This window comes from Mustela nivalis, assembly GCF_964662115.1.
Source record: "Mustela nivalis genome assembly, chromosome: 10".
Taxonomy (NCBI): Eukaryota; Metazoa; Chordata; class Mammalia; order Carnivora; family Mustelidae; genus Mustela; species Mustela nivalis.
The window spans coordinates 81,712,693-81,727,418 of record NC_139029.1 but is presented as its reverse complement, the minus strand read 5'-3'; the positions used below and the strand labels follow the sequence as shown (position 1 = coordinate 81,727,418).

Below are 14,726 nucleotides of genomic sequence, written 5' to 3'. Positions count from 1 at the left end.
CTAGGGAAAAGGTTGAGTTGTCCTGATATCAGCCACACCAACAACATTAAAAGCATTCCTAAGAGCCTTAATATATACTTATAATATATCAAGAAAGCTAGTAGATAGTTAAAACAGCTGTACCAGGAATATTCTTTTCCTCTAGCACTTTCAAATAACATGACAAATACTACATATCATGAGTCATTTAACTGGGGAGCTATATCCACACACAAGGCACACTTTAGAGATATTGAGGGTTTGGTTCCAGACAACCCAAATAAAGGGAATATTGCAATAAAGTGACTCAAATGAATTTTTTGATTTCCCAATACATAGAAAAGTCATGTTTACACTAAACAGTAGTCTACTGAGTGTGCAATAGAATTATGTCTAGAAAATGTACAGTCCATATAGTTTAATTACCAAACACTTCCTTGCTAAAAAATGCTGACCATCACCAGAGCTTTTAGTGAGTTGTAATGTTTTTGCTGGCAGAGGGTTTTGCCTCAATGTTGATGCTGCTGACTGACCAGGGTGGTGGCTGCTGGAAGCTGGAATGGCTGTGACAATTTCTTAAAATAAGACAACACTGAAATTTACTGCAAATATTGACTCTTCCTTTAACAAACAATTTTTCTGCGGAGTATGATGCTGTTTGAAGCATTTTACCCACAGCAGAACTTCTTTCACAATGGGAGTCAGTCCTCTCAAGCCCGCTGCTGCTTTTATCAACTAAGTGTGTGTCATATTCTAAATCTTCTGTTGTTATTTCAACCTTCTTCACAGCACCTTCACCGGGAGTAGAGTCCAGCTCAGGAAACCACTGTCTTTGCTCATCCGTAAGAAGCAGCCCCTCAGCTATGAACATTCGATCAGGAGATCGCAGCCATCCAGTCACATGTTCAGGCTCCCCTGCTGCTTCTAGTCCTCTCGCTATTTCCACCACATCTGCTGTTCTGCCGCCACTGGAGTCCTGAGACCGCCAACTCACCCATGAGGGCTGGGATCAATTTCTTCCAGACTCCTGTTCATGTTGACATTGTGACCTCTTCCCATGGACCATGAATGTTCTTAATGGCATTCCTTCTCAGAAGGTTTTTGACTTACTTGGCCCCCAGATCCATCAGATACATCACCATGGCAGCTACAGCCTTATGAAATGTATTTCCTAAATTATAAGGCTTAAGGAGTAGAAATCACTTGTTGATCCACAGGCTGCAAGATGGATGTTGTGTTAGCAGGTGTGAGAACAACAGTAATCCCATTATCCATCTCCATCAGAGCTCCTGGGTGACCAGGTACATTGTCAGTGAGCAGTCATATTTTGAAAAGAATATTTTTTCTGAGAAGGAGGTCTCAATAGTGGGCTTAAAATATTGGGTAAACCAGGTTGTAAACAGATGTCTCGTCATCCGGGCTCTGTTGTTCCATTTATGGGGCACAGGCAGAGTAGATTTGTAATTCTTATGGGTTCTAGGATTTTCAGAATGGTAAATGAGCATTGGCTTCGACTTATAAAGTCACCAGCTGCACGAGCCCCTAACAGCAGAGTCAGCCTGTCCTTTGGATCTTTGAAGCCAGGTGTTGACTTCGGTCTAGCTATGAATGTCATAGTAGGATCTTCTTTCAATAGAAAACTGTTTCTTCTGGGGTACCTGGGTGGCTCAGTTGGTTAAGCAACTGCCTTCAGCTCAGGTCATGATCCTGGAGTCCCGGGATTGAGTCCCACATTGGGCTCCCAGCTCAACGGGGAGTCTGCTTCTCCCTCTGACCTTCTCCTCTCTCATGCTCTCTCTCAAATAAATAAATAAAATCTTAAAAAAAAAAAAACAATAACAACCTGTTTCTTCTACATTGAAAATAGTTGTTCAGTGTAGCCACCTTTATTAATGAGCTGAGCTAGACCCTGCAGATACCTTGTTGCGGCATCTCCATTAGCACCTGTGGCTTCACCTTGCACGTTTATATGACGGAGATGGTTTCTTTCTTTAAACCTCACTAACCAACCTCTGCTAGGTTCTAGCTTTTCTCCTGCAGCTTCCTCTTCCTCACATCTCTCAGCCTTCAGAGAACTGAAGAGTTAGGGCCTGGCTCTGGCTTAGGCTTGGGGTTAAGGGAATATTGTGGCTGGTTTAATCTCCTCTTTAGACCACTAAAATTCTCTTCATATCAGTAATAAGACTGTTTCATTTTTTATCATTTATATGCTTACTGGAGTAGGACTTTAAATTTCCTTTAAGAACTTCTCCTTTGCATTCAGAGGTTGGCTGTTTGGTGCAAGAGGCATAGGTTTTGGAATATCTTCACTTTTGACATGCTTCTTTGTTAAGCTTAATCATTTCTAGCTTTTCATTTAAAATGAGAGACATATGCCTCTTCTTTTCACTTTAACACTTAGAGGCTACTGTAGGGTTATTCATTGGCCTAATTTCAATATTGATGCATCTCAGGAAATAGGGGGGCTCAAGGAAAGGGAGAGTGATAGGGGAATGACCAGTCAGTGGAGCAGCCAGAACACGCACAACATTTATGTATTAAGTTCCCCATCTCATACGAGTGTTGTTCCTGGAACCCCAAAACAAATTACAATAATAACATCAAAAATCACTGATGATAGGTTAGTAACATATAATAATGCTTAAAAAGTTTGAAATATTGCAAGGATTTTCAAAATGTGACACAGAGGCACAAAGTAAGCAAATACTGTTAGGAAAATGGTGCCAAGAGAGCTGCTTGACACAGGGCTACTACAAATTTTCAATTGGTAAAAAATACAGTATTGGCAAAGCCTGCAATAGAGGAAAGAACAATAAAATGAGCAAGCCTATAATATAGCATTTAAGAGACAATACCCCAATTCTGGTAGCACTCTCTATAATAAGTAAAAACCATATAGTAACAAATATATTTGTGAGTCTCTGACCATCTCATTACAAATTGCAAAATGGATGAGCCTAAACTTAAAAACATTAATCTTAATAATGGCAAATACTGAAATTTTCTAAGGGACAGAAACTGTGCCTTAGCACTATACACTTACATTACTTCATTTAATCCTGCCAACAACATGATGGGAAATAAGTGCAATCATCATCATCTGTATCTTATAGATAAACTTGTAGCATGGGGATCATAATAATTCTCCGCAAATCACTTATCTCAACTGGTAGAGCCAAGACCCAATCACCACTACCATCACCACCAGCCAATGCACACACAAAAAGCACCCAGTGTAGATTTACTGCATTTTCCAAATGTTCACTGAATGTCAACCATGTGTCAGGCACTGGTTGAGGCTAAACAGCAGCCAAGATGGCATGCTTCCTGGCTCTTAAGAAGCTTATACTTTAGTTAAGTGGGAGGGTTGGAGATAATAAACAAGTAAACATAGAGAATGAAGCAGGAAAATCCCACATTTGAGTAAGTATTAATAAACAAGTTTATAAATTCTAAAATAAAAGTGTGTGTGTTGTGGGGGGGATTCCTGGGATTAAAGGTTAAGGAAGGGAGAAAGAATTGATAAAGCTGTCAGGGAACGTGTCTTTCAGGAGGTAATATTGAAAAGGAGGCAGAAGCACCTGAGTGGCTCAGTGGTTAAGCCTCTGCCTTCGGCTCAGGTCATGATGTTAGGGTCCTAGGATCGAGCCTCACATTGGGCTCTCTGCTTAACAGGAAGCCTGCTTCTCCATCTCCCACTCCCTCTGCTTGTGTTCCCTTTCTTGTTGTGCCTCTCTGTTAAATAAATTTTTAAAAATCTTACAAAAAAAAAAAAAAAAAAAAAAGAGGAGCCAGTGATGAAAAGACACTGAGAGAAAAGGAATCCAGTCTGGAGAATCAATGAGGCCTATGACAGGAAAGGACTCAGAAAGTTGGAGTGACCAGAAAGGTGGTAAGTGGTGGGAACAAATACAGGCTTTGGTGAAGGTATAAACAACAAAATACTCACTTTACCATTTACTGTGTCAGAATTTGTCTTAGTTATGCTCCTTACCTAGTGAAAACTTTTCTTTTTTGTATTCAATACCCTATAGGGAAGAAAAAAAACGTGTTTTTCCTTATTCAGAGAGGTCTACCCTGTCATTTGCCTCTAGCTTTGCCACAAGACCACTGTGGGAGATGGTATGATGATTCCCAGTGGCCCTCTGTCTCCCTAGGAGAGGATTATATCTCCTGGTTAAATGCCAGGTAACTTTCAGTGCCTCCTTCTGGAAGGAAAATAGCTTCCCACCGCAATGGATTTGCTCAGTGACTTAGTTTGGATAATGGCATGTGTCTGGGCAGATTTGGGAGCCATTACCTGTTTTCACCAGTGCTCCTATTTTTTTTCCCTCTGCCAGAGGAATCACACGTCCCAGTTAGGGGTCTTTCCTTCTGTCTTGATCCCAGAATGAAGAAGACATGTGAAAGAGACTCAAAACATGGAACACACTCATAGCTCAGTTACAGTTGACAGATTCATGAAAAAGAAATAAGCCTTTATTGTAGGTAAGTCACTGAGATCTTGTTGCTTATATTACAGCATAATTAGTGAAAGCTGATGAAAATATTATTCGATGTTCAATTAGATTAAATATATATTTATATATGTGTGTACGAACACACACACACACACACACACACACACACACAACTTTCTCAAAGTTAGTGCAGAAGAACAAATTAGGGATTTTTTTCCCCAATTTTGAAGATTCTTATCCAAAGAGTTTACCATTTGTTTTTGATCACATGTAATAAGGTTTTCATTTCAATATTAAACAGGATTTCTATTCCTAACATTTCATTTCAAATGATTAAGCTCTGTTTTTCATTTCAAAATAAAAACTATTTCTTATACCAAAAAATTAGAGCCATGACTAAAAAATAATAAAATTACAGGAAAAATGAACCTAAAAATATTATGTTAATTAAATGAAAGAAACCAGACACAAAAGACCACATATTGTCTGATTCCATTTATATGAAATTTCCTGAAAAGGCAAATTTGTAGAGACAGAAATAACAGATTAGAGGTTGTCCATGGCTGAGAGTGAAAACAGAGACTAATTATAAATGACGTGATGGATTTTGGGGGGGATATAAAAATGTTCCCAAACTTGTTTACAGGGATGGTTATGCCACTCAGTAAATTTAATTAAAAAAATCACTTCTGGGTGAAGTGTATAGTATATAAATTATACCTCAGTGAAGTTACTTTAAAAAGTAAAAAAGAGTATTCCATACCATAGCATTTTCAAAATAAAAAACATATATATAAGCATACATATAATTATTTCAGTTTTAATTTTAAAAACTATTGGTTTTAACTGGCACAGAACCCTCTGTTCTGTGCATTTTACTGATTTTTATGTCAGTATTTGTTACTAAATTTGATTTCCTGACTATCCTTTTTTATTAATATTATAGGTAACAATACTGTGTTATCTAGCATGATTGGTATATACAGTGTCAGTTAATAAAATATTCCATTTAAAACAGAAAATCCTTCAAGTATATAAATTTTTACTTGTTTACTGAGAAAACTTTAATATACATTCCTAAAATGAATAACTATGAAAGTTTACTTTAACTTTTAGTCTTATATCCTGTTTGGAAAGTGTGGGATACAAATAAATATTAAAATAAAATAAATTTTGAACACTACAACCACACAGCTATTGAATCTGTGTTTCTTTTTGATCACACTGGCCATTTGTAAAAATGTAGGAGGTTACCAGTTAAGAGTTAATACTAGAGCATTCTATCAGAACCTCAAGGATGCAGAAATAAAATTGCACCTTTAAAACTCAATAAAACATTTTTTAGAGTATATTATGTTCAAATCTGGTGCCCTTTGACATCATTTTCCCAAAACATTTTAATAATATTCCCCATTGTCACAGATCAGTAAATATATACTGTTGCCTGCATAAAAAACTTTCGTAAAGGTTCTCATGGATTTTATTTTTCTTTTCACTATACAACATCCAATCCCCTTTCCAAATACAACATTGGCTACAGTTTCTGTTAATGTTTATCCCTTTCTGCCCCGCCATGTCCAGCCTGCACATCTACTCTGCGAGTACCTAATATGCACCATTTCATTCCTTTCCTGCTGTAATTAGTTTCCATTGCTTGCAACCAAGCTTTTTGATTGAGATAGGTGCTATTAGCTCTAAAAGTTATTTTTTCCTAGTAAAATAGGTTCTTAAGTGATTCCCTTGGGGCTTCGAGGGGGTTTTGTTGTTGTTTTGTTCTTGCTTTGTTTTGGTTTGCTTTGCATTTATTTCTTCTAATAAAATTCAAAAAGGAGATTTTGTCCAGGGTTGACATTCAACATAGCCCTGTGTCATCTAGCAATAACATTTACTCACCATTTATTAAGACCAATTTGTTTTAATTCTATTTGGTTTAGTATCCTGATTGGAAGGACCAACACAATACAAATTGAATTTACTGAAAACAGATCATTAGCAAATTACCATAATAATTGGGTCTATACACAAGAAAAAAATCATAGGCCATATCACTCAATAACACATTTATCCTATAAATATTTAAAGTTCCTACTCTCCTACCATCAAGAAGTTTCCTCTATTGGAGATAGACAAGCAATCAAGATGAGAAATAAACACCTATTCATAAGGTAATGTAGTAAGTATTACAAGATTCAGAACAGCATTATGGGGAGCACAGAGTGGAGAAATTAATTCTAGCTGAAGAATGAAGACGCTCTTAGGTAAGAGGCAGTTTTACATTAGGCCATAAGGAATAGAAAGGAATTTGCTTTGTCAACCCAACAATAACTACACAGAGGTAGAAAAATTCGAAGCAAGCTCATGTAGTGACAAGTGAACCAACCTAGATCAGTACTTCTAGAATGGTACTTCCAAACTGTAAGGTGCAAACAAATCAATGCAGACTCCTGGTAACATACAATACAGATTGATTCATTATATCTGGGAAGTGGGTTCTGAGACTGCGTTGCTAGTGAGCTCCCGGGTGATACAACAGACTCAAAGACTCGGACTCAGTCGACCAAGGTTGCGGACGACAGAGTGGTGAGGCAGGAGAGCTGCAGGTAGCCTGATCATGTGTCTTGAATGCAAAATGCGACCATATGATTAGAACTGTGTGCTCTGGAAACGTCAGTGTGGTTGTGAGCATATGGGATAGACTAGAGGCAGAAGATAAGAAGACTGAGACTTTATGAGACTATTATGAGACTATTTTAATGGTTCTCAGTAGTAACTGTAAAACAACTTTCTGTTCTGGGAACAGAAAGAAGGCATGGATAGTGAAGATACCAAGAAGGTAAACTGATGGGGACTTCTTAGGTATGTCGGACACATGGAGAGTGAGTGGAAGGAATAAACAGAAAGTAACACTAAGCATTTTATCCTGGCTTTCTAAGGAGTTGTCACATCAGCAGAGATGTAAACGGAAACCATAACCAATGTGGGAAGAGAAGTATAAAAACTAGGGAATGGCAGAAGATAATGTGATTTGGGAATTAAGGTGAAGAGACAAGTAGGACCATCTAATTAAGACTTCCCACTACTATTGTAGTTAAATTTAGCATAAGTTAAAATTCTGCTTGTAATAGCCTCTTAATAGTGCAAAGGGACAGTCCGATCGCCACACCCTTCTCTCCTCTGGGACAGTCAGTCATCCGGCTCATGCTCAAACATTTTTAGTGACAGAATTCATGACCATGCTGAGTAATCCTTTCCCTTTTGGAACCTTCACTTAGAAAATTCTTCCATAAACTGACCCAAAACTTGTCTCCTCATTTTTTTGACCTAGCAATTCTAGTTCCATCCTTCAAAACTACAACCATCTAATCAACCTAGATCATAACAGCTCTTCATAAAGAATTAACCCAAGTCTTTTCTGAGCCAAACTACTTTTTGCGTTTCCCCAGCCTTTCTTCATATGTCATGGTTGCCAAAACATATCATCAGTGAAACCCCTTTGTTTATTCTCCCTCACAAGGGCAAATGTGTGGCAAGACTGTTTCCAGGGCAGTGTAGATGGATCCAAGCCCTCTTTCTGCTGAGCTCAGACAAGATCTCAGGCTCAATCTCAACACAGCATTCCAAAGAATCAATAGCAAGGGACTAGCATTGGCAGCTGAGACATCCCTTTGACATTTTCTGATATAATTGATTCCCCTTTAAAATACAGAGGACGCAGGGTGCCTGGGTGGCACAGTGGGTTGGGTTCTAACTCTTGGTTTTGGCTCAGGTCATGGTCTAGGGGCTCATGGGATTGAGCCCCATATCTGGCTCTTTGTTCCCTTCTCCCTCTGCCCCTCCTGCTTGTGCATATATGCTCACTCTTTCTCTCTCTCTAAAATAAATAAACACATTTTTAAAATAAAATAAAATACAGAGAGTTTCATACAGGGATGAAACTTTGGGAGTGGCATGGAGAATTCAGAGTACAGTACAATTAATATTTCACATGACCTTGAAAATATGATGCTAATTTAGATTCAGTATCACGTCATTTGTGTACACTGATCTTTCAGTCCCTGAAAACCGTTAGGAATGTTTATGCATATAATGGTCCCATACAAGGTCTCCCTAAACTTACTTTGAAATTTCATTATTTATTTAAATTCTATTGTCGACCATCTATGCTCTCTCATAAGGAGAACTTGAGGATTTTTTATTTTCTTTCTACTTCACTCCACCTCCTCCTCTGGAAGGAATGTAAGAGTACTTAACATATAAGAGGGCTATGATGGTAAATGGTGGAACCTCTAGTGGAAAGAATATAAACGTCCTAGATCAGGCCTACTTTACTTTGCTTTATGGGTTCCACTTTTTTTAACCGTCCAAATAAAACCCACTGAGGCAGAATCAGGATATGGATGGGGAAAGGAGAACACATGACCTGACTGCTGGAATCCCACATTCTAGATTTTAAGTGAGTTGGACAGTTGGGCATATACACACAAATATTCACATACATTCATAGATGCTTGCATACTATATACTCACACACAACATATACATACATACATATTCATACATGCACACATTAGACACGTATGTATACACATGTGTGTGCCTATGTCACACTCAAAAGCTTCATGTGGCTAGTGGCTGCTGCAGTAGGCACCTGTGTACAGCTATCAACAGTCAAGAGTGTTTGCTAAAGGCCACCAACTATTCACAAGCTCTTTACATACAGTAACTCATTTAATTCTCATATTTATTATCTGCCCTCATTTTACAGATGAAGAATCTGAGGCATTGAAAGGTTAAGTAATTTGCCCAAGGAAACAAAGCCACGAAGCAGCGGAGCCAGGATTTCAAACAGACATTTCTTACCTATCAGCTCCGAACAGTACAGTGTCCCACTGGGCAAAGCACAGCCTGCACGGCGGCCTTTGATCATCCGGCCCTGGAAGCTGCACTTCCACCAGACTTACTGGTTAGGCAGTCACAACCCCAGCCAGATTCAAGGAGGGGGAAGAGATCCCACCTCTAGTTAGGAAGGCGGCAGGTCACTGTATAGAAGAGCATATGCGACAGGAGATAGAGATGTGTCTATCTTTATCCAAAGCTACTTGCCACACTTTTGTACTATGTATTGTGCTAGTTAGTCTTTTTATCCCCAATCTCCCAGCTCCCACCATCTCCTCTCACTGTGGATGACATCACCTGAGCTGCTTTGGGTGGGTGGGTGGGAGGGGGTAACAAGCAGGAGACCCAAGAGCAGCAGAAGAGGAGCTCAGGGAATATACGATTTCTTTCTTCCTCTGGCACCACGTTTCTGGCAGGGGTACTCCTCTACAGACACCCCTCTGTATGTACAGCTCCCGTGGAAGTGCTGGCCCCTTCTCTACAGGTCCAGTTCTCCCTGGATTCCAGCAACACTGTAATACAGTTACACTCTCTTCCCACTAAACTCTGGGTGCCAATGGCTTTTTTGCCTCTGCAAGTTTCTCAGTAGTTCGGTATACCTTGTTTGTTCCTGAACCCTGTCCCAAATCCTGTTAAGAAGTTCTTCATTAGGGGCGCCTGGGTGGCTCAGTGGTTTGGGCTGCAGCCTTCGGCTCGGGTCATAATCTCAGGGTCCTGGGATCGAGCCCTGCATCGGGCTCCCTGCTCCGCAGGAAGCCTGCTTCCCTCTCTCTCTCTCTGCCTGCCTCTCTGCCTACTTGTGATCTCTGTCTTTCAAATAAATAAATAAAATCTTTAAAAAAAATTAAAAAATAAAAAAATTTTAAAAAAAAAGAAGTTCTTCATTAAATACTCTTCATTTAAGTCATCATAGAGAATTCTGATTCTTAACAGGGCCATGACTGATACAGACACACAATAGGAACCCAACAGAGACCGTGAAGGGAACAAATATGAAAGATTAATAACTAAACTTCCAATACTTCTACTAAGTATCTGACATAATTGTTGAATAGTACAATTATGTCCCTCTATCATAATGTCAAGATTGACAGAGATCAATATATATAAAAGCTGGCTATCTCAACAACTAAATTCTATTATTCTTTTGAAAATAACCTTTTTCACAAAAATGATTCAAAAACATTGTTCAAATAAACATACTTGTTGTTATATTTCTGACTGATCACCATACTATTTTCTATCATTGTTACAAAACCAGATTACCTCTTTCTTTTCATAGTGTTTATAAACAAAATACTAAATAGTTTATAGGTTTGATAGTTTTGCTGAAGATTGAAATTAAGCCTGCCTATACCTTCCAGAACTTTTTTGTCCATTATATTAAAAAAAGAATTATTTTTCTTAGTTTTGTTGCACCATGCCTACAATCCCTATCCCTTCAAACATGACTAGTGGTGAGGAGGTTAATTATATCTGTAAATCATTTGTTTATACTAGATGATACAGATCTCATTTTATGGTCTTGAATACCTTCTAAAAAGACCAATAACAGGATCTGTCATTTACCCAGTACCAGATAGGTACTGTACTGCTTGACTGTGACCTAGTTACCTTTGCTACGTTTCAGTTGCTACTCCTTCTACACATTACAGTATTTAATAAAAATAAAGACTAGGGTGCCTGGGAGGCTCAGTGGGTTAAGCCTCTGCCTTCGGCTCAGGTCATGATCTCAGAGTCCTGGGATCGACCCCCACATTGGGCTCCCTGCTCAGCGGGGAGCCTGCTTCCCCCTCTCTCTCCGCCTGTCTCTCTGCCTACTTGTGATCTCTGTCTGTCAAATAAATAAATAAAATCTTTTAAAAAAATAAATAAAGACTATTTATTTTATTTTAACATATTATTTTCAAAAAAGAACTTTTTTCCTTTTTTTTTTTTTTTTTTTAAATAGAAACCAGACTCTCTTCTCTAAATTTTTTGCAAGCCACATTTTGGCCCGGTCCTAACACTATTCTTACACTACTGTTATAATTTTTTTCCTTTTTCTTTTTTCTGTTTTTGAATCATTGGTCATGTTCCCCTACCTTCCAACATCTATATTTACTCTTTTAATCAATATCCTTTGCATTCCCTACAGTCTCCTGAGATTTGGTATCATTTTCCTCCTACTGGATTCCCTGAAAACTCCAAACAATACTTTGTTTTGTTTTGCATCTCTCCTGATTTATATTGCCATTTAGAGTTTCTGTCACATCTTCCACCTGGACTCCAAGATTGACAGCAAGAACTGAATCATGTCTTTTTTTTTTCCCAGACACTCAGTGCAATATCTTACATAAAAGTATTTCACATGTATTTGCCATGCACTTATAAGATACTGTAGGAAGAAAAGAATTAATAATAAGCCAAAGATTCTACTCTTTAAAAAGCTTCTGGAGGGGATTATGATGATAGACATTCAGAAATAATCTAAGGGAATAAGACAAATGTTAGCCTGAATATTAAAGTAGTTGATCTGAAAGTATTAGAGGGTAGCAATAGTATCCTTTAGAAGTAATTGTTTCAGGTACTCCTGGGTAAACTGTGGGTCAGTGGGAAAGTTCTACAGAGCAGCAGGCTAGAAAGGGCGTGGTAGAGAGAGCAGGCCAAATGGAGAGGACTTTCTTAAATCTGCTTGTCTAACTAACTGTGGTTAATAGTTGTAAAACTCAACTTATAAGCAGGCAGCTAACTTAAAATTTTTCCAAGTACCCTTTTCAGACTTAATCAACATTACATATATACCTTAATCTACATGGCCAGTCTCTATAAACGTGGTTCTTAACTTTTTTCCAAGTGTCTAACACAGGTAGGTATAAAGCACGAACAGGTGGGGTAGATCCAGGTGTATGGTGTAAGGAGCTGAAGTTGACATACTTTTAAAAAGAATCCAAACTTACAAAACAAAATCAAATAGAAAAACAAATGCCAATTTAGAATGAGAAAAGAAATCTCAACAACTCTTCTAAGCCTTGGAGATCTAGATGCCTTTCTTCTGACATAGCTTTAGGCAATTAACCAGAAATGCTAACTTAGAAATGCTTCTGGTTGCGATCTGCCATTCCCTGCCCACCTAGAACATCCACAATTCCCAGTAACTCTCAACATTTCCAGAGGCCTAAGCCCATAAACATCTGAAGCTCCCATTCCACGAGCTTCATCTTAGATCTGCCTCTGGGCAGGAGCTCATTAAGACCAGGATTCTTAAGAGGGAACTGGGACTCTTAGAATCTGGGGAAGGACAAAGAGCAGGACTGGGTTGAAACAATCCTAGATGATTCTGATACACAGCTGCCACTCCCAGCCAACCATCTCCCTCCCCCATGCTGGAAGTTTCACAACACAGAACCCTACACTAATATGCAAAGACTAATGGTATCTTAGAAGGCAACGTGAAGGATAGGCCAATTGTCCCGGATCTGAACATAAAGTATGTGTGGAATATAAAACGGCAGTGTTAATTTTTTTACAAGTGAACATAAAATAATTCCATTGTTTAACAATTTAAACACATTGAAAGGTCAAATAACTTTCTCAAGAGCACAAAACTGTTACTCTGTCTGAACATCGAGAATCTGATTGCGCCTACCATTTCATTTAACCCTAAAGGGAGAAAGGAGTTTTACACACTCCTCTCCGGGGTCACAGTATGCTTGTTCACTTTGTAACTCCTGTTTACTCTCCCAGAAAATAGCACTAGTTAGGAAGATCGCTTTCCCTAACACCTCAAGGTAACATTTAACCACTGCACAGGCTTCTTAGTAACTAATACATTGTTCTCATCTGGAGTGTTCTACCAGCAGCAATGATAAAAAAAAAAAAAAACTGGGTTGACATTTTAACAGCCCTCTAAGAAAGGTATTTTCCTTTTCCAAAAAGAAATCACAACCACCAGTCTACAGGCACCACAAGTCTACCACTAAACCCGAGTGAATTTCTCTCCAACTCTACTGCAAGTTAGGAGGGCCCTTTGGTCCCGGATTTTCCCGGGGAAAGGAAAACGAAAGCGGCTGGCGGTGGGTTGGGGACCAATAGATCACTGAAAAAATCCTCAACACCGCGGCCGAGGAGCTTCCTGCCGGACATAGGACCCGTTTGCTCTTGAAGAGGGGACTTCCTTGCCACCTGGTCTCACTGGGCGCAAGGCTCACACCTCCGGTGTCAATCAGTTCAGTCTTAAACCCACAATCAGTACCACTAAATCAGGAGTAATTTCTCTAGACTAGGGTGATCTCTCTCCCCGAATTCTGGGCTGGCTGCGTTCGAAAAGAAGCGGCTAGGGAGGGGCACTCTCGGGCCACCGCCTCCCGCGCTTGGAAACTGTCCGGATGAGGTGTCCGCGTCAGACAGGAAAGGAGAAAGAGAAAACAGCGGACAAAATCACAACTTTGCCGACTCCACAAAGCCACGGCCGTGCGGAATGGAAGGTCAAAGTGCAGAGGCGGGCGCGCCCGCGGTTCCCGGCCCGGTCGGGACGCAGCCCGGAGTGCGGCGAGCTGCCTGCCCGGGTTGGGTGGCCGCGGAGACCCCACCCACCTCCAGCTCCGAGCCTCCGCCGGGGCCGGCCGGGCGCGCTGGGGGCGGCCGCCGCACCAAGGTGCCAACTCCCGGAGTTGACTTGGAACTTTCCCGGGACGCGCCGCCTCCGCCGCCGCCCTCACCTTACTGAACACCTCCAGGTCGTCCTCGTCCTCGTCCAGATCCAGCACTTCGGCCTGCAGCAGGGCGGAAGAGCCGCTGCCGCCCAGGAGGGGGGCGTCGACCCCCGGGCTCTCCCCCGTGGCGCCCCCCGCCGGGAGGCCGGAGGAGCGCGCCTGAGATGCCAGGCGGTCGCCCTCCATCCCGACAGTGCGCGCCCGGCCCGCCGCGGCTGCCAGCCCGGCTCCCCCGAGCGTGCCCATTGGCTCCCGCGCATCCTGCACCTCCCCGGCCGGCCCCTCTCCAGCCCCTCGCCCGCTGCGCAGACGCGGAACTGGCGGGGCCAGCGCGGGGCCGCCTCGTCCCCACCTGGCTCGCGGCCTGCTGGAGACGCGGGGAGTGGGGCTCGTGGGCCCTGGCGAGGGTGGGGAAAGGGCCGCTGTCCGGGGGAGGAAAGCCGAGCGCGCGGAGGTAGGAGGAGGGCGTCCTCTCCTGCCCTGGCTCGGGGTCGGCCGAGCGTGGGTTTCCGCGGGGGCGGGGGGTCTGGGCAGAAGCGACCGAGCGAACCGTCAACTTCGGGGGGATCCACAAGCAGGCTGGAAGGCAGCCGACCCATCCCGCCGAGAGAAAAAGCCAGTACTGTATTTCCCGTATTTTAAATGGTTGTTTTTCTTCTTGGTTGTGGTTTTGGAGTCCGTCTTTTTACCAAGGCTA

The 14,726-nt window shown here is 41.2% G+C and overlaps 1 protein-coding gene across 1 annotated transcript in view; it reads right to left on the bottom strand.

The window, feature by feature from the left end:
• The window catches only part of SNX7 (sorting nexin 7), a 101,004-nt gene extending 86,709 nt beyond the window's left edge, over positions 1-14,295 (bottom strand). Inside the window, exon 1 of the mRNA XM_082686480.1 lies at positions 14,036-14,295. Within this exon, the coding sequence (XP_082542606.1) occupies positions 14,036-14,275 (240 nt within the window). The 5' untranslated portion in view covers positions 14,276-14,295. The remainder of the gene's footprint in view (positions 1-14,035) is intronic.
• Positions 14,296-14,726: the final 431 nt, after the last annotated feature.